Raw genomic sequence first — 21128 nt, forward strand, 5'->3', positions numbered from 1 at the left:
AAAAAAAATTGAATATCGAATTCGAAGTGCCATGCTATTATTACTTAATATGATCATATCTAGCTAATATCTATGAGATTATGACAAAATATTAAATATAGCAATTTGTGATTAGAAAATTTAACTTCCTGTACAAAGTGGATGGTGATCTATAAAAGGAGAACATATGCTTAATTAGTTAAAAACATCAAGTCCTAAGTTCAAAACATATATTCACAGAACTAAAGATTTGCATACAAAATATTTGATAAATATGCATAGCATGCTTGAATTTGCATATATATATTATGTGTGTGTGTATGTATTATTAACCCATATATGTCTGGTATCCTTAGTTGGTAAACAATAATAAGAAGTTAAATTGGTATAAATTCCCATAACTGACCAACTCAAACAAAAATATCACTAAACAATTCATACGGAGAATTAAACTTGGAACCTTGTGATTGCAATTTATTGATTATCCTTTTAACTTATTTTTTTTTTTGAAAGTAAACCAATTGGAGGTTTATATATTAATCGAGATGAAATCTGGAGGGACAGAGTCCCAGTACAAATTATTAGTCTAAGAATAGGCCAGGGTAGCTAAGGAATGAACTAAAATATTAGAAGTTTTAGGTATAAAAAGATATAGCAATCACTAAATGAAACCGTTACGTTCCTACACACAGTATAAATATAATGATACCTCGGATAAAGGATAAATAAAGAACGAACAAAAGTAAAAACGAGGGCAATTCGCATGCATAAAGATTTCTCGCCGTGCCAAATCCCAAACGTAAAAGAAAGAACGGAATAAAGATACCAAAGTAATGTTTTATCAGGCTGCTTGTCTTCTTGTAGTTGGATCTCCAAGTTTTTGGAATGCCCCAAATTCTACTTGAGCATCTAAATCTGGGTCAATACCAGCAAAAACATCTCTGAACAGGGTTCTAGCACCATGCCAAATGTGTCCGAAGAAGAAGAGCAAAGCAAATGAAGCGTGCCCAAAAGTAAACCAACCCCTTGGACTGCTGCGAAAAACACCATCGGATTTCAAAGTAGCACGATCTAATTCAAAAATTTCACCCAATTGAGCGCGTCTAGCATATTTTTTCACAGTAGTAGGATCGCTATAACTGACGCCATTGAGTTCACCGCCATAAAACGCAACAGTTACACCTACTTGTTCAACACTATACTTCGATTCTGCCCTTCTAAAAGGAACATCGGCTCTAACAATTCCATCGCCGTCTACTAAAACGACCGGAAATGTTTCAAAAAAAGTAGGCATACGGCGTACAAAAAGTTCACGTCCTTCTTTATCTCTAAAGATAGGGTGTCCTAACCATCCAACTGCTATTCCATCCCCGTTATCCATCGAGCCCGCCCTGAATAATCCTCCTTTTGCTAGATTATTGCCGATGTAATCATAAAAAGCTAATTTTTCAGGAATTTTAGACCAGGCTTCTGATAAACTTTGATTTTCTGCTAGCCCAGCACTAACTCTTCGATATATCTCTTGCTGGAAGTACCCCTGATCCCATTGATAATGGGTGGGCCCAAATAATTCGATCGGGGTAGTTGCAGAACCATACCACATAGTTCCGGCAACAACAAAAGCTGCAAAAAAGACAGCAGCGATACTACTGGAAAGTACGGTTACCATTGTCACAAAATGTCGCCGTTTCATTAAGTAAAGAAACGGAGCTCCGTTAAAGAAGATTACAGTTCATCTCAAAAGATACTGCCTCACATTTGTTTTTATACTATCAAATGAAACTGTAGTTATATCAAAATGAAACTGTAGTTATGTTGAAAGGAAACTGCAGTGTATATGAAATGAAACTGAATAACAGTTTCACATATTTGAGTGTATATTGTCCAATGAAACTGTAGTTATATCGAAATGATATTATAGTTGTGTTGAAAGAGAATTGCAGTGTATTATAAAAGAAACTGTAGTTGTGTTCAAAGAAAATTGAATAACAGTTTTACATATTTGAGTGTATAATATCGAATGAAATTATAGTTATATCGAAAATATTGAACTGTAGTTGTGATGAAATGGAACTGCAGTTGTATTGAAAATGAACTGCAATTATATAAAATGAAAGTAAACGGTGCGCGAAACGGAACTGTTTCAGCCGTTTGCTTTCATTAATTAAAACGACCTCATTTTGATTCATAGACCACAATCCATTGTGGACCGTCCTCCACACTGAAATTTGCGTGTAGGACCTAATATCAATTGCAGGAGATGCCAGGTTGTAACATAGATTGGAACAATCAGAATATATACGAACCATCCTTTTAACTTAATTAGCTCCGTGAAACATAATAAAATTTAAACTTCATTTTCGATCTCCACTACGTACTACAGAAACATGACTAAATGAACTAGTTGGTCCGATCCCCGGCCTCTTCATTGGAATAAAATATCCCCAATATTACACCCACCTAGGCCCTACCTAGATGTTACTTATTGCAAAATCTATTATATAAATAAGTAAAATTACGAACGTGACTTTAATCTGATTAATATTAAACCATTATAATTTCGACAATTTACGCGGCCTTCATGCAACATTATTTTTTAAAGAAAACAATTGGAGTGCACGTTCCAATATTGTTTTCATCTTTTTTTTTTTAATTATTAATTATTTGATTAAATTTAGTTTTAAAATTTGTAGAATCAATTAAATATATATAACCAAATTGGAATGCTCTAAACAATGACATTACATAAAAAAAATTCCATTTTTGTCATGCATGTATAGTGACATTTTTATATTTAATTATTGACTAATAATATGAGCACAATAACTGTACATTTGATCTTGAAATGCATGTATGTAATTTATAATATAGAGTAAATGCAGTATTACAATATAATTAAGTAGTTAACGTCTGATCAAAACCCTTTCCGGTGTGAAGTTCATATATATATGTTGCAAAAAACTACAAGAAGATGAATTGAAATGGTCGAATATATATATATTTTAGTAAGGCCGGGCTGCTGTAGCGATGAAATACATAAATTTTATGTTTGATTTGATGAGATTTGGTCGGATAGCTAAGGTATAATGAGATGATGATATATACAAGCTAAGGAAATGTAATTCACATGGAAAATATGGTAATTTGATGCGATAAGATCAATTAATAAGGTAGAATGAATGCAGTATTCCAATATAATTAAGTGGTGTATCATGTATGGGTGGCGCAAGGAGGCAGCTCTGTGGTATGGAATCCCCCGACAACTAATGTTCTAAAATGTAATGTTGATGTCGCACTGTTTTCCGATGGTGTTGGGTACGGAGCGGTTGTGAGGGATAGTAGTGGTGGATTTGTTGCTGCCCGAAGTGGTTGATTAAACGGTGGACAAGACCCTTTCTTTTTGTATAGGCACGGGCGGTTAAGGAAGCTCTCACTTGGCTTAATGAGGGTGGAGGCTAATGGATTTAATTAAATGGTGCTCCGAATTTATTTTTTTTTTGAAAACCAACCAATAAATAAACAGTGTATTAAATCATGGAAGCAATAGAGTTGGGCGGGACAGAGTCCCAAAACAACGATCTAGCCTGAGCATATGCCGTGGCTGCTAAAGAATGGGCTGCTTGATTAGCAGTTCTAGGAATCAAACTAACTGAGCAATAAGTAAAAGTAGACATAATAGTTCTAGCAGCATCAATAGAAAAAGCAACATATGAAAAAAGATTGGTATTCTGTGTATTAACAAACGACGTAAGCTGGAGCAGTCGGTGTAGAGATCAACGGAAGTAATCCCCCGACTTCGTAGCCAAGAAAGTACCTCCGTGCATGCCATAGATTCAGCCATGAGTGGTGAGAAACAATCCGCCAAGGGCGTACTAAATGCCGCGAGGAATGTACCGTCGGCCGAGATGAGCACCGCCCCTACTGTCGACTTCTTCGTGGCAGCTTGAAATCCCGCATCGAAATAACACTTCGGTGCTCCAAATTAATAAACTCGATAAATAGAAGAAATAATTAATGGATAGTAATGCGATAGAAAAGACAAGGAATGTGTGTCACGGGACAATATTTGTATTAAGATATTATGTAATGGCTATTACAAGAGTGAGTTAGGCCAAAGAAGATAGGAATGTCTTGATGAGACAATAATAAGGAAGCCGTTTAATTACACATGCTAAACCCCCTAACCGCCCCCCTAGCTAACACGGTGGAGCGATTATAACCCCGCTTTGACCGCGCTCGGCCCCAAGACACGGTCTGCGGTTTGACCGACAGAGCTCCCATGACCAAGGCCCTATGGTCGAATCCCCATGGCCGGGGCCTCGCAGCCGAGCCCTCATGACCGAGCCCCTATGGCCAAGGCCTTATAGCCCGAGCCTCGTAGCTGAGCCCTTATGACCGAGCTCCCATGGCCGAGGCCCTATGACCTAGCTCCCATGGCCGGCCGGGGACTCGTAGTTGAGCCCTCATAACCGAGCTCCCATGGCCGAGGCCTCATGGCCGAGGCCTCATGGTCGAGGCCCTATGGTCTAGCCCCCATTGCCGGGGACTCGTAGCTGAGCCCTCATGGCCATGGCCCTATGGCCGAGGCCTTTCCCTAGGGCGGTCCGGGTTAAGCACGGAGCTCAACGTCGAGACCCTGGGTCCGCTCGAGTCCTCCTTGCTCCGTCTTCCCGGTTCGATTTGCTCCATTTCTAATATATCCATCAGAGACAACAATTTTATTTCGGAATAAGGCTGTTTAAACTTTTGTGCTAGTTTTAATTCTTTTTTCGTTGGACCTTTCGTATGTAGGTTTAATTATTAAACAATGTCATTTAATTGCTAGTGACATTGGAAATATGTTTGCTCGCCATGTCAGAAGGTCAGCGAATCATATGGCTCGTGTGTTTACACACGGACAACATATTATGTTTGTCCTTGGTTCGTGGGTGTCTTCCCCACTTGGTTGTATTTCGCATCTTTTTGATTAATGCATTTGTTCCTTTGGTTTTCAAAAAAAAAAAAAGTGGTTAACGTCTGATCAAAATATTTTCTAGTGTGAAGTTCATGCTGCAAAAACTACAGGAAGATGAACTGATCGAAATGGTCGAATATTTTAGTAAGGGCTGCTGTGTAGTGATGAAATACATGAATTTTATATATGTTTGATTTGATGAGATTTGGTCGGATAGCTAAGGTATAATGAGATGATGATATATACAAGCTAAGGAAATATAATTCACATGGAAAATATGGTAGTTTAATTTGATGCGATAAGATCAATTAATAAGGTAGAATGAATGAATTGAAATGTAATACATACAATAAAATATAGTGAGTACTGCTAGTTAGGCTTTAGTGTCCGTATATACCATAGTGATCGTTTTTTTGAAAAAAATAAAAACATATAAATATAGTAGGATAAACTTAGTTTGTATAAAAATATAATGATCGAAATGTCTTTGCATTTAACAATATTGCAATGATTTTGTTGATGGAGGATAAAATAATGATCATTCCACAATAATACTATGATCAAATATGAATGTTCCGATAAAAAAAGACTAAAAGTTACTATCACCTATAAAGTTAGGACAAAAAATTGGAATTAACTCAACATAATAATATTATAACTAGCTAAGTCGTCGGCCAATTCATCATCACATTTTACTTAATTACTTATTTTGGCATATAGTCTTTGGGTACGCGGCTTATAGTGAGGCAACCCAGTAACTTCTTTGGCCAATTAAGCAATTAAGAGGAGCATGTGATATATTTTAGGATTAATATAATAAATTAAAATGAAACATCAGTCGTATAGCGATCATATCTAGCTAGATTATAACAAAATATTAAATATATATAGCAACTTGTCATTAGAAAATTTAACTTCCTGTACACAAAGTGGATGGTGATATCTATAAAAGGCGAAGATATGCTTAATTAGTCCAAAACATCAAGTCCTAAGTTCAAAACATATATTCTGAGAACGAACTAAAGATTTACATATATACAAAATGTCATCAATTCTTCTTCTGATGATGATTTTGATCATCTCTGTGCTTCTTCTTTTTTCACGCAAATGGATACAGAAAGCTAATAAACAGCTCCCGCTCCCTCCAGGTCCAATGGCATGGCCTATAGTGGGATGCTTCCCTCAGCTGCTCAGAAACAAGCCGGTTTTCAAGTGGATGCTGAATATGATGGAAGAGATGAACACCGAAATCGCTTGCTTCAAACTTGGGGGAACCAATGTGATTGCAGTAACCTCCCCCGAGGTGGCACGCGAGGTACTGAAGAAACAAGACTCGGTGTTTGCATCAAGGCCGACCTGCATGTCGGCGGAGCTAATCAGTAGTAACTACTTGACATCCGTGGTTGCTCCCATGGGTGAGCAATGGAAGAAAATGAGGAGAGTTCTTTCGTCCCATGTGGTCTCGCCCAACGCGCTTAACTGGCTATCTCACAAGCGGGCCACCGAAGCCGACCACCTCGTACGTTACATCTACAATCAATGTATTAGAAACGCCGCCACCTCAGGTGGTTGTGGAGGAGTAGTAGTAGATGTGAGGGCGGCTGGGAATCACTTTTGTGGGAACGTGATGAAGCAGATGGTGTTCAGCAAGAGGTATTTCAAGGCCGGGACGGAAGATGGAGGGCCAGGCGTGGAGGACGAAGAGCACATTGATGCCACATTTGGAGTTCTTGATCTTTTGTATTCCTTTGGGATCTCGGATTACTTTCCTTGGCTAAGGATGTTTGATTTGGAAGGTCATAGGAAAGCCATCCAGAAAGCTGTGGAGGGTGTTAGGAAGTACCAAGATCCTGAAGTTGATGAAAGGATTAAGATGTGGAAGGATGGGACCAAAACTGATGATGATGATGAGAAACAAGATATTCTTGATGTTCTTATCAACCTCAAGGATGTCCGTGGTAAACCGCTACTAACATCTGAAGAGATTAAGGCACAAATTCTTGTAAGTATTATTATATATTTCAGCTTAGCTTTTGATGATATTCATGATTTTTTATTTTTACTTTATGACCATATATCTAATCTCTCCTTCTATTCAAATTCCAGGAACTAATGATAACAATTGTGGACAATCCATCAAATGTGGTGGAATGGGTTGTAGCAGAAATGTTAAACCAACCAGAGATCCTCAGAAGAGCGACCGAAGAACTTGATAACGTTGTGGGAAGAGAAAGACTAGTACAAGAATCCGATCTTCCTCGGCTAAAATACCTTAACGCATGTTTAAAGGAAGCATTTCGCATTCATCCATTATCAGCTTTTGTTCCTCCGCACCTATGTTCTTCCGACACAATCCTGTCTAACTATTTCATCCCCAAAGGTAGTCATGTGATGATAAGCCGGCACGGGCTGGGGCGGAACCCTAGGATTTGGGAGGAACCTCTCAAGTTCAAGCCAGAACGGCACTTGAAAAATGATGGGTCAGAAGTGAGTCTGGCTGATCCAGAGGTGAAGATTTTATCCTTTAGTGCCGGAAGGCGTGGATGTCCAGGTGTTCAACTAGGGTCTTTGGTTAGCGGGATGTTGCTGGGTAGGCTTCTTCAAGGGTTTGAATGGAGTGTGCCCTCTGGTGGAAGAGTAGACCTTAAGGAGTCAAAAAATAGTATCCTTCTTGCCAACCCTCTCAATGCTCTTGCTAAGCCAAGGTTGCCTCACCATATCTACTCATCCTAGCTTGCATTCTTAAGTCGTAGCTGCTAGTATTATTTTATTTGCATGCATATATGCAAATGCATGTATTAGATCAGATCATATCCAAGTGATTTATCGTTATGTATTTATCATTAAATTAAAGGTGCAGTGGCTGTATGTATCATATATAGCAAATACTATACAGAATAATTAATATCGGCCATCTTAATAATACATATTTTAAAATTTAATCCTTATGTGAATCTTGTACTGGTGTTGATCTCATATTTTTTTTTAAATGCTTGGTTGTTCTATGAAACTCCAATTCTATGTGGGCATCAATGAAAGATATCCTACTATGAAAATTCCAATGTCATTGCAGAGGATTGAATTGTTGAAGAGGATATATTAAATGTGGTTAATTGAATTGACACAATAAATAGGGAAAGTGCCAAGTGAGGAATATAATTATTTGAAATTTGGTATATGTGTGCTGTATTGATCCAATTTTAATTTAATTGTTGCTAATAAATTGAGTTTCTCAATGAACAGTTTTGGTGATTAAAGGATGATTTAATTTTTGCAAAGATTTTAGTGAACGAACCAGTTTATTTTATATGATTTGTTTTTATAAGTAAATCAGAAGTAATTTCTCTATGCAACTTGTTTAGTAAACATATTATTATTGTTATGTTTTTTTTTTTTTGTCAATCCTTGCTCTCAACTAACTACTTGACATCCTCACAGTTTTTTTTTTTTTTCTTTCTTTCCGTTATGATTTTTCACATTCTCTTACGTCTTGGTACTTTTTTGGTGCTCAATTGTGCAGACCCAACATGATGAATTGGAGGCAAAGTTTCTTGAAGAGAGAGCAACACTTGAAGCCAAGTATCAGAAGCTTTATCAACCACTATATACAAAGGTTTGTAAGGCTATTTTACATATTATTATTATACATACATCTTCTGTTCCATTGGCTTATAATCCTATGTCTCAAATTCATAATGAAGTGAAAAAATAATACGTGCATAGATATTAAATAGTTAATGGTATAGTTGAAGTTGGAGGTGAGAAAGCTGAAGCAGTGTCTATATATGGACCAAGAAGACGACAAAATCGCAGAGAAAGGAGTTCCACATTTCTGGCTTAGCTTACTGCTATGAAGATGAATAATGAAGTGTTAACTGAAGAGGTTAGATGTTGCATGAATATAATGCTCTCTGTGTTGACTTTCTGCATTCTTTATAACATGTTTGATCATTTGCATTTTATTTTCTCTCTTGCCTTCTTATTGATGCTAGATTACTGAGGGTGATGAAGGAGCTCTTGAATATCTGAAAGACTTAAGTGGTCCAAAATTGATAATCCAAAGGGCTTCAAGCTTGAATTTTTCTTTGAGACCAATCCATTCTTCAAAAACTCTGTTTTGACTAAGACCTATCATATGTTTTGACTAACCACTCAAAATTCTCTTTTTTTCTTCATGGTAATAAAATTGTTATCAATACATATTTCTACTACAAAATCTATAAAAAAAAAATGAAATTGAAAAAATTACAAGTCCACTTCATGGCAAACCGGCCTTAAGCTAGTCTAGTGCATATAAGTCTACTTCATAAAAATTCACAAGATTTGTAGCTTTATTGCCAAGAAGAAGAAGGAGGATTTTGAGTGATTAATAACGTCATTTTAATGTAATTTAAACATATTTGTTGACAAAGGATAAAAAATGTCACGCCACAATAATGTTAGGATCAACATGGATGTTTTGAAAAAAAAAACAAAGATTAAAAATGGAATGACACATAAATCTAAGACAAAAAAAGGAGGACTTAACACTTATCTATAGTATCTGCTCAACATGATTATGCCAACATCCTTGATTTGGATGTGATTCGAATTTGTAACCTTCCATTTTGAGTGGTAACATATTATAATAAAAATGTGTGTGCGCGCTCACGCTCTAGCTTAGGTGAAATGAGACATCCATGTAAAAAAAAATGGTGAGATATGAGTCGTTGATTTGTCCATATCAACAACTTTACAAAAATAAAAACATTTTTCAAATGTTATAACATAAGCATAAGCATTTAAATATAAATTTGTACACATTATAGTATATATATACTTATGAATTTTTAAATATTAGTTTAGGAAAAACGCGGTAACATATGTTCAAATATCTCAAACCAATATTACTATTTACACTTATAATATTAAACTTATGCACTTTTTAGTATAATATATGTGCGCCTCAAAGTTAAAAAAAATTTACAAAAATATTATCGTTTTTAAAAAAAAAAAAAAAATTCCTTTCATTTAAGGGTGTTGATCTAAACCAGGACGGAAATCTCAAAATTAAAGAAATTTAAAAATAAAATAAAAAACTTGATTTTTTAGGGGGGATATATACTAGTATGAGCTTAGATTTTTTATTATTTGACTCCATTCATCTTAACCAAACCAAATTAAAGAAATTAGGAAAAAAACTTAAACTTTTGTAATTAAAAAAAAAGGCTATAGCCAAAGACCTTGTGGTCAAGTGGCACCAAAAATGACATATTTTTTTTCTCATTTTCACCAAACACAATACCACTTTAGACTGAATTTAATTTTTTTTTCAACTTAAAAATTTACGAACAATATTGCAAAAGCTTTACATACTTAATTGAATAGGGATGCTACCGTCACACCTAATGCTTACTTAATTAGATGCAAGGCTAACCTTTTTAACATACAAAATAAAAGAAACAGGTAAGGGACTGCTTGCCCCTATTATAATTTTAAATAACAATTATTTGATAAGTGAAAATACTTTACCAATTCCTTAGCTTAGCTACAATACTTTTTAAAAGTATCAATTTTGTAAATATAAGGTAAAGTAATCATATCAAAGAGTTAAGTATTCTTTACTGTTTTGCTATATGCATATATTTATGTGATAAATGATTATTTTGTGTAACTAGGCGGGTATCTTTATGAAAGTTGTTTTTATCACAAGCAAAAATCAGTGTTAGACTATTTATCAAAGACTTGACCCATTTCACGGATAGAGATCTGTGAGATGATTTTAGATGCATGATTATCTCTTTATGGATAATCTTTACTATGACTACTGTTTAAGAGGGGGATATGTCATATGTCTTTGCATCTAATTGATGATTAAATTTGAGAGCATAATTGATAAACTTTCCTTGATATGACCACTCCCTTCACCTATGGCGAGGACTGCATTAACTGTTATGCAATTATTATTTTTGTGTTAGAAATTGCTCTTTTATATTTATGATGACATGTGATTCATTGTAAAAGAGTACTTGTTGGTCTGCGTTTGATGGTAAATATTGATATATATATATATATATATATATATATATATATAAAAGTGAGACGATAGCCTAAATTATAAACATTTAATTGCCTAGAAGGCGAATTCATAGCACTAGTTATAATATATAGCACTAGAATAATTTATAGTGCTAGTTTTATAATAGAAATTCTATGGCAATAGTTTTGAACATCTCAAATCTTAGTATTTTAACAAATAATAGTAGTGCATATTTTAATATAATTTTGTCAAGAAGGTAAACTAAGAGCACTAATTTTTATTTTGTTACCCCTTGGCCTAAGCATAAATTATGAATATTTGATCGAAAAGATTTATAGACCCTAAATCAATCCTTGAAGGATCGTTATGAGTTTATAATAATTAAATAAATTATTATGATTCCTTAATTCCTTAATGTATAGAGTGTATTATCCGAGCAGTTAATTTTTGGTTATTTGGAAAGTTAATTATTTATTTTTTACTTCTCAAAATTTTACTTCTCGTAATTTTACTTCTCGAATGTTACCTTTCAGGTGGTACATGAATTTATTGTACTCTAGTGGAAGTACATAACCAAAATTATTTTAGATAGTGTAGCTCTCATTGTTGTCTATGGGTCACATTATACTCTAGTTAACCAAAATTATTTTAGATAGTGTAACTCTCATTGTTGTCTATGGGTCACATTATACTCTAGTAGTAGTACATGGCAAAATTATACTAAGGATTTTACGTTAATTGATCTTTATATGATATCAAAACTTTAGTTTTTATGAAAATATTATACTCTTTGAATCGAGTTCTAAACCTTTCTTATTTAACAATGTGTTGGCCATTGGGCTATTTTTCTAATAAGGTCTGAAGACCTCAAATGAGATCTTTGAGTGATTAATGATTAATGACTATGACTCATGAATGAAGTTTGCAACTTCTAGTGCTATACTTCTCTCCAAAATGATGTGCTTGAAAGCTTAATATTGTTGAAAGACAAATTGTGAAAATTGATTTTAGAAATCGTGAATGCTATCACCATTTATACTTCTCTTTGACATTTAATCTACCTAATATTGTTGAGTATTCTTATAATTTCATTTATTTACTATGTGTGCATTCTTTATTTGAACATATCTCTCTATTTGAACACATATACTTATGAGTACTCCAAAAGTTGCAATTCTTTTAAACTTTTAAAGACCTAAACTCGTTTAAATTATGGCATGAGCATTTGGGTCACTTTGGTCTGATTATGATAAGTTAGATTTTACTAATCTTGTTAAACATTAGATATGCTATGTGTCAAGCAGAGTAGTCTTTCTTTTCATATGAATATTTTTCTAAAGAACATGTGAAAGGAAATTTTTGATTTATAATGTTTTGGGAACATTCAATTTAATATATTATTATTTTGAATTCAAATTTAATTTGACACTCTACATATCGTGGTTATTCCACAATACACCTAGTATGTGGTAGAGTTGAATACTTTACATTTGCGTTTTAGCATTAGTATGCCGTCTATATTCATATGCTACTACTATAGCGAATCTCTAGAGGTTACCAAACAACACTAGGTATATATGTTGGTTATTAAAGCTCCGTCTGTTGTGTTTAACTGATTAGAGCTTGAATATTACAAGTAGAATGTAAGAAAGACCTCCCCTATAATAATTAGACAATGTCTATTTATACAAGGGATTATTTACAACTAATTTTAGCTAAACTCTAGGTAGCCAAAAGACTTGGTCAAGATCCGCGCGAATAGGACACGAGGTGGGTTGAAGACATACATGTCGACCCGAAGGTGGACTCTTGGCCTCGGAGACGGACTTCTTGGCCCTGGAGACGGACTTCTTGGCACTAGACTTTGGGGGGTCCGAATATTGCGCGGGACCGGCCACGGAGGCCAGGCCCCAATACCCAGGTCAAGGGACCAAGGTGCCCATTGTCGAGTACCGCCACCCGGGTTCCTATAGCGTGTGTTGGGCTTTCGGGTTATTCTTGTTGGGCTTGAATCATACTTGGTCTTAAGCAGGCTTGGCTAGCCCTTGTTGGGTATGTCAAATTGACGGGCTTTTTAGCACATCCCGCCAAATGACGGGCTTTGGCGACACCTGCCATTTGACCCGCTTTTAAAACACCAATATTACCCGTAATTACAAGTCAAAATGACCTAATTGTAATCCTTATCAAGTTTATGGTCCTAATTGGTAGTCTTAATTGTATATTTTTTTTAAATAGTTCAAAGATACGATTTATTCAATACTTATCACTATATAATTTATAGAATAAATAAAGTTGATTTTCTTGTTGAGATATAGGTGCACTCAGTATTCCAATTGATTGGTTAACGTTTGATTAAATTCCTTTCCGGCGTGAATTTATGTTTGATTTGATGATGATGCTTAAATATCATGGTTTCAGTAGACACTAGGTGCTAGGCGCTAGTCCGGCGGTAGAATGGCACCTACGCGGCTAACTAAAAGAAAAAAAAAAAACAGTGCATGTATGTGGGTGTACACATGTCATATATATATATATATATATATAAAATTAAAAAAATTAGTCAAGTCGACTCAGTCGAATTGGACGAATTAACTCTGCCGAGTTTGCCGCAACTCAGCCGAGTTCGTCGCAACTCAGCCGACTCGCCTGAGTTAGACACCTAGGGAGTAATTCGCTTCGCCTTAGGGGTGTCTAGAACTAGCTAGCTGCGTAAGCTAAGTCGAATTTTACAAAAGTACAGTGGATTTGATCGGATGAAGTGTAATAATGAGTTAGATGATATATACGATGAAATAAAATATCATTCACATGGAAAATATGGTAGCTTGATGCGATATAAGTTCATTGAATTAATAAGGTAGAAAGAATGAATGATATGTAATATATATATAATATAATATAGTGAGTGCTGCTAGTTTAGCAATAACGCGTGCATGCATGATTTGCATGGCGAATAAAATGGTAAAATAATAGTAATGCCAATGGTAAAAATTGGGCTATTGTGGAACAAAATCCAAGTCCGTGACTCAATATTGTTTTAATTATATATTTCTTTAATTAGTGGCCAGAAATATTTCTTTAATTAGTGGCCAGAAATATCTAAGGGTGTGTTTGGTTGGAGGGTTTAGGCATAAGGTATGGTATCAAAGTGATTGTTAGTATTTGGATGATAGGTTTTGTGAATGCTACTATGGGTTTGGAATACTCCATTAATGGCAAAACCCATAACCTTATTAAATAAGGGTTTCATCTCCTTTCATCATTTCTTCCCCAACTATTAATAATCATTCACATTCCACCAAACTACCAAACATGCTAAATACTTTCACCAAAACCCATTACCCTTACCAAGTATTTGATACCCATTCCGATTCCGATTCCCATGTGCGAACCAAACGCACCCTAAGTGTATTCGGTTATGATGTAAAATAATAATAATGTTAATGGAACCCGTGGGGTGTAGTTGAGTAGAAGGGATTCATCTATCATTAACCAAATGTCAAGGGTTTGATCCTTTGTTTTGGGTATGGAGCAAACTTAAATCCCCATGCCAGTTGTCTTATCCAATAGAGGTGCTTACAATTCAGTAGAAATCCTGGTACATCCATATTATCTGCGAGGACGCAGATGATGGATTTTTTTAATTTAAAACCATTTTATTAAAATTATTATATAATAATTAATTTAATTATTAATTATATTTTAATTAAATTTTTATGAGTAATAAATCATATATGTATGTATAATACATATACTATTTGCATATATATATATATATATATATATATATATATATATATATATGTATATATATAATTTGAACTATAATTTTTAATTATTTATATTTGTCAATGTTTTAATATTGGACATGAATTTTTGCGCATTGCACGTACAAAATGCTAGTAAAATATAATATGTGGATGCAGATAGTATGGATAAAGCTTGTAATATAAATACAAGTAGATAAAAATGATGACATGATAAGGGTACATAAATGTTAGATTTGTAGGTAGATGGTATGGATAGATAGATATGTGAAATTGAAGTTAGTAAGTAATGATAATGATGATAAAGAATGAAGTTATGTGTACTTTTGTATTTAGAAAATTTTGAAAATAAGAAAAAGAATATTTTTCAAATCCTTTGTTGAGTTGAATTTTTTATTTATTATTTATTTTTTATTTTTGAAAAACAGCTTTTCAAAAGAATAACAATGCAAAAAATGGTTTTCCATTTTTTTTTTTTTATTTTAAAGCAAAGTAGAATTTTTCCTATTATTAGACTCACCTTGTAAAAAAAAAAAAGAAGAAATTTTATAGGTAAAAAATTAAATTAGTGTTATTTCCTAGCAATGCTCATATACATTTAGAATTAAATAAAAATTTTATGAATAACATTTTATGATTAAATAAATAATATTTTTATCTTCTATGAAAATTATATTTTGAATGTTCTAATTGTCTTATAGTCAACTTATTTGAAATATATTTTCAATTCTATTTTAATTAATTGATTTCAATGAAATTTTTAAATATTAATTACTTTGTAAATTGTTATAATCGGTGATATGAAATTTAATATTATATTTTCTATACTAAAATATTCTACTATTTTATGATAGGATATGATATAAGTTCAATGTTTTTTGATACATATGTATCCAGAGTCAATATCGCCTCGACTGAGGCTCAAACCTACAACCTCCCATATGATCAGAGTATAACTTGGTGCCACTAGATCACAAGGTCTTGGCATATATAAGTTCAATTTAATTTTAAATAAAATATCAAATTTTAGATTTGTGATAGTACACAAGTATACATATAGATAATGATTTTTTTTTAAAATTTAAAATCGAGTGTTAAATAAATAATATTTTTTTAAAATCTAATTCCAAGTACACGCAAATTACACTGTGGACCATTGTCATGGCTGATACTGCAGTTGTGTTGAAAGGGAAATGCAGTTGACAGAGGTCGTTCATCTGTTCAACACAATTGCAGTATCAGTTCAACACAACTGCAGTTCCAGATGGATGAAACAGCCTCTTTTCCGTGCAACTGCAGTTCCCTTTCAACACAATTACAATATTAGTTCAACACAACTACTGTATCAGACTATCAATTCAACGTAACACAACTACAGTACCCATGGTTCAGAATACATTGTGGACCATGGTCCACGGTATAATGACGACCTAAGTACAACCAATGCTTATGGTGTAAATAAGCAATAGAGAACGACTCTTAAATATGTAATGTAAATGATAAAATATTAGTGTTTTACCATTATTTAATAAAATACTTGTCAACCACTATAAAAATCTTGAAGTAAAATTAATATCAATTTTGATTATTTAAGAATAATGTGACATATAAGCATTACTAATAAACAATCAAAACTGAATTTTAGAAACCTTGTTTTATTATGAATACAATACATATTGTACTCTCAAAATGAAAAATAATGAAAATATATTTAAAATTTTGTAATTGAATAAACATAGATTGCTTTTATTTTTGAAAGGTTTATTGGTGGACAAAACCTAAATATTTATGTCTTGGGATAAAGTGGGTTTAATCGGTTTAAGTGTAATGAGTTGATGATATATACAATGGAATAAAATATAATTCACATGGAAAATATGGTAGCTTGATGAGATAAGTTCATTGACTTAAGGTAGAATGAATGAATGAATGAATGAATGAGATGTAATACATATCTACTATACTAATGAGAGCTAAAGAAAGTTAGGCTGAGTAGAAAAAATGACGGTCAAATTATTAAATTAGTTATATGATTATCCGTCAAATATTCACTTTTTCAATATTCCGTTAACTTTTAACTTACCCATTAATTTCTATAAGTAAGGTCTTAGGTTCGAACCTCATCTCAATCAAAATTAACATAATTGTTGAACATATACTACGGATATGTTATAGAATATTATTCAAAAGTAAGTATCACACTCTATTACTCTTATTAAATAAAATAAAATAGTAGTTACAATAATATATATATATAAAATCAAAAAGTTTAAAAGAGATATAATTTCATTAGTTACATTGTCTATATTTTCTACAATGCAAAGATTCCTTACCTTCAAATTTATTAATTAATTATATTCAATACCATACATTGTTCATTGCTTTCTTTTTACACTATCTTGTAATTAATTAAATATCAAAGTTATACTAAAAAATAATGTTATATATTTATTTACCAACCATTATGTTAATAACATGGAATTTTTTTTTAAAATCAGTTTGAAGCCAATCATATTAACTAATTAGGGAGGATTTGTTGACAAAGAAGACATTCAAATAACCCAATAAATTGATTTAAAACTCATTATTAAAAATGTTTATGTAGTCCAATAGAACATTGTGACACACTTGATGCATTGAAAAGATGTTGAGACTCCAACATTGATGGAACCAATCTTTCAAATTCAAAAAATGAAAAAATTTCAAAAATAGTTACCGTTGCAGCATTCATTAATCTTGTATGTAAAATACTTATTATGCATTCTTTAAATATATAAGAACTAATATAAATTTGTAATTCATTTCATTTTTTGCAATCAACATGCTTGGATTGAAGACAAAATCAGCATCGATCTTGACAATAAAAATAATTGGTATATAGAATGTAGCCACTGTTTAAAAATGTTTATGTACAAAGTGGCAAACTATTGGATGAACATCTCCTATATAAGTATTAATATACTTTGAAGTACTTATTTTAAAAAATATATTTTTAATACTTATTTAAAAATAGATATTAGGCATTATCTCATTCGCACAATGCGCATAAAAAACTACTAATATAATATAGTGAGTGCTGCTAGTTTGGCAATAACGTGTGTACCATGAAAATGCACGGTGCATTTGCATGGCGCATGAAATAGTAAAACAATAATAATTCTAATGGTAAAAATTGGGCTATTGTGTAACAAAATGCAAGTCCGTGACTCAATATTCTTGTAAACTATATATTTCTTTGATTAGTGGTTAGAAATGCCAATTGTACTCGGCCAGCGATGGAGCCATAAATCTTCTTCAGTGGAGGTAAAATAAAAATAAAATCTCAAGCCATATAAGTATTGTTGACAAGGGATAAGAAAAAATAAAAAAAATACATTAAAACTCAATAAAAATTATTCAAAACAAAAACATAGCTCAAATAGAAATTACATTATAAATCCTTCATCTCAATATAAAAGAGAGCCGCAACGTTACATATAAAGAATTCAATTAGAATTAGAATAATTTTTATTGCGTTTTAATGTATTTTTTATTTTTTTTATTCGTAGTCAATTATATTAATATTTAAAAGAAAACCCCAATGTTACATATAAAGAATCTAATTAGAATTAGAAGTTAATCTCATAAATCACAATTATTATTTTTATTTTTATTTATCCCTAGTCAACAATATTAATATTTAAAAGAAAACACAATGTTACATATAAAGAATCCAATCCAATTATAATTAGAAATTAATAAAAATTAATGACCTAAGTTTCAAACCCATATATAACCATTCACACACAAATAAAGACCTAACCATCTAAGCTAATTCATGCTTTGGTTAAATTTTTATACATTTAATATTTATACGCACCCTCTGAATATATAAGAGCCTATACATACAATATATATATAAAGGTGATGGAGGTGGGGGGAGGAGGGTAGTTGCCCCCACTACCCCCATTGTGCCTCCATCCTTGAAACTCGGCTATGATGTAAATTAATAATAATGTTATTAATGGAACATGGGAATGTAGTTGAGGGGATGAGACTCATCCATTCTTAAGTAAATGTCTAAGGGTTCAATCGTTTGTGGAGTATACCCCAGTTACTTGTATCTAATATTAAATTTTATAATTACCCTTGACTAGTCAACATCATTCGGATAAGTTGTACACCAAAGTTCTAAGAATTATATTGAAACCAATACAGTTACATCATATCGGCCAGTTAATCACATTTTACTTATTTTGGCATTTAGTCTTTGGGTTAGTTTATAGTGAGGCAACCCTATAATTTCTTTAATTTGGCCAAGCAAGACGACCATGTGATATGATCATATATATCTAGCTAATATCTATCCGATCGATTATGACAAATTAAATATACCAACTTGTCATTAAAAAAATTAGAAAATTTAACTTCCTCCACAAATTGGTTATCTATAAAAGGAGAACATATAATTAGTTCAAAACATCAACCTCTAGCTAGCTAGCTATTACATATATTCCGAGAAGTAGTAAAGATTTACGTACGAACATGCTTGCCATCATCTTCAGTTCAACAACTCTTCCTCTGATGATTTTGATCATCTCTGTGCTTCTTCTTCTTTCATGCAAATGGATACTTTGTAAACAGAAAGCTAATAAGCAGCTCCCACTCCCTCCGGGCCCAATGACCTGGCCTATAGTGGGATGCTTCCCTCAGTTGCTTAGAAACAAACCGGTTTTCCGGTGGATGCTTAATCTGATGGAAGAGATGAACACCGAAATCGCTTGCTTCAACCTTTGGGGGACCAATGTGATTGCAGTAACCTCCCCCGAGGTGGCACGCGAGGTACTCAAGAAACAAGACTCGGTGTTTGCATCAAGGCCGACCTGCATGTCGGCGGAGCTAATGAGTAGTAACTACTTGATATCCGTGGTTGCTCCCATGGGTGAGCAGTGGAAGAAAATGAGGAGAGTTCTTTCGTCCCATGTGGTCTCCCCCAATGCGCTTAACTGGCTATCTCACAAGCGGGCCACCGAAGCCGACCACCTCGTACATTACATCTACAACCAATGTATGAGAAACGCCGACGCAGGAGTAGTAGTAGATGTGAGGGCGATGGGGAAACACTTTTGTGGGAACGTGATGAAGCAGATGGTGTTCAGCAAGAGGTATTTCAAGGCGGGGACGGAAGATGGAGGGCCTGGCGTGGAGGACGAAGAGCACATTGATGCCACCTTTGGAGTTCTTGATCTTTTGTATTCCTTTGGGATCTCGGATTACTTTCCTTGGCTAAGGATGTTTGATTTGGAAGGTCATAGGAAAGCCATCCAGAAAGCTGTGGAGGGTGTTAGGAAGTACCAAGATCCTGAAGTTGATGAAAGGATTAAGATGTGGAATGATGGGGCCAAAACTGAGCAACAAGATATTCTTGATGTTCTTATCAAGCTCAAGAATGTCCATGCTAAACCATTATTAACATCTGAAGAGATTAAGGCACAAATTCTTGTAAGTATTATTATACATTTCAGCTTTTGATATTCATGAGTTTTTTAGACCATACATCTAATCTTTTTATTCATGCATATTCCAGGAACTAATGATAACAATTGTGGACAATCCATCAAATGTGGTAGAATGGGTTTTAGCAGAAATGTTAAACCAACCAGAGATTCTCAGAAGAGCCACCGAAGAACTTGATAACGTCGTGGGAAAAGAAAGACTAGTACAAGAATCAGATCTTCCTGGACTAAACTACCTTAATGCATGTTTAAAGGAGGCATTTCGGATTCATCCATTATCGGCTTTTGTTCCTCCGCACCTGTGTTCTTCCGACACAACCCTGTCCAACTATTTCATCCCCAAAGGTAGTCATGTGATGATAAGTCGGCACGGGCTAGGGCGGAACCCTAGGATTTGGGAGGAACCTCTCAAGTTCAACCCAGAACGGCACTTGAAAAATGATGGTTCAGAAGTGAGTCTGGCTGATCCAGAGGTGAAGATTTTATCTTTTAGTGCTGGAAGGCGTGGATGTCCAGGTGTTCAACTAGGGTCTTTGGTTAGCGGGATGTTGCTGGGTAGACTTCTTCAAGGGTTTGAATGGAGTGTGCCCCATGGTGGAAGAGTAGACCTGAAGGAGGCAAAAGATAGTATCCTTCTTGCCAACCCTCTCAATGCTCTTGCAAAGCCAAGGTTGCCTCACCATATCTACTCATCCTAGCTTGCACTCATAATAAGTAGTAGCGCAGCTACTATTGTTCTCTTTGCATGCATATATGCAAATGCATGCCTTAGATCCAAGTGATCGATTTATCGTCGTTATGTATTTATCAATAAAGGTGCAGTGGGTGTATGCATCATATATAGCAAATAATTAATATCGACCTTAATAATACATATTTAAATATTTGTCCTTATTTGCATAAAGTCATAG

The 21128-nt window shown here is 33.8% G+C and overlaps 2 protein-coding genes and 1 pseudogene across 2 annotated transcripts; all 3 read left to right on the forward strand.

Annotated features, from left to right (window-relative positions):
* The first annotated feature begins 5925 nt into the window (after nt 1-5925).
* On the forward strand, nt 5926-7881 carry LOC116030760 (phenylalanine N-monooxygenase-like). Its single transcript, XM_031273088.1, has 2 exons — nt 5926-6935; nt 7040-7881. The coding sequence occupies exons 1-2, from the start codon at nt 5976-5978 to the stop codon at nt 7664-7666; spliced, it is 1587 nt and encodes a 528-aa protein (XP_031128948.1). The 5' UTR covers nt 5926-5975; the 3' UTR covers nt 7667-7881.
* Nucleotides 7882-8110: 229 nt separating this feature from the next.
* LOC116029505 lies at nt 8111-9077 on the forward strand (annotated as a pseudogene).
* Nucleotides 9078-19381: 10304 nt separating this feature from the next.
* LOC116029506 (isoleucine N-monooxygenase 1-like) lies at nt 19382-20915 on the forward strand. Its single transcript, XM_031271557.1, has 2 exons — nt 19382-20203; nt 20289-20915. The coding sequence occupies exons 1-2, from the start codon at nt 19382-19384 to the stop codon at nt 20913-20915; spliced, it is 1449 nt and encodes a 482-aa protein (XP_031127417.1).
* Nucleotides 20916-21128: the final 213 nt, after the last annotated feature.

Source organism: Ipomoea triloba, chromosome 9, assembly GCF_003576645.1.
Source record: "Ipomoea triloba cultivar NCNSP0323 chromosome 9, ASM357664v1".
In the NCBI taxonomy this organism is placed as follows: Eukaryota; Viridiplantae; Streptophyta; class Magnoliopsida; order Solanales; family Convolvulaceae; genus Ipomoea; species Ipomoea triloba.

Coding starts and splice junctions, on each gene's coding strand:
- LOC116029506 (XM_031271557.1), top strand. CDS start 19,382: ATGACCTGGCCTATAGTGGGATGCTTCCCTCAGTTGCTTAGAAACAAA. Junction 20,204..20,288: donor AGATTAAGGCACAAATTCTT/GTAAGTATTATT, acceptor TGCATATTCCAG/GAACTAATGATAACAATTGT.
- LOC116030760 (XM_031273088.1), top strand. CDS start 5,976: ATGTCATCAATTCTTCTTCTGATGATGATTTTGATCATCTCTGTGCTT. Junction 6,936..7,039: donor AGATTAAGGCACAAATTCTT/GTAAGTATTATT, acceptor TTCAAATTCCAG/GAACTAATGATAACAATTGT.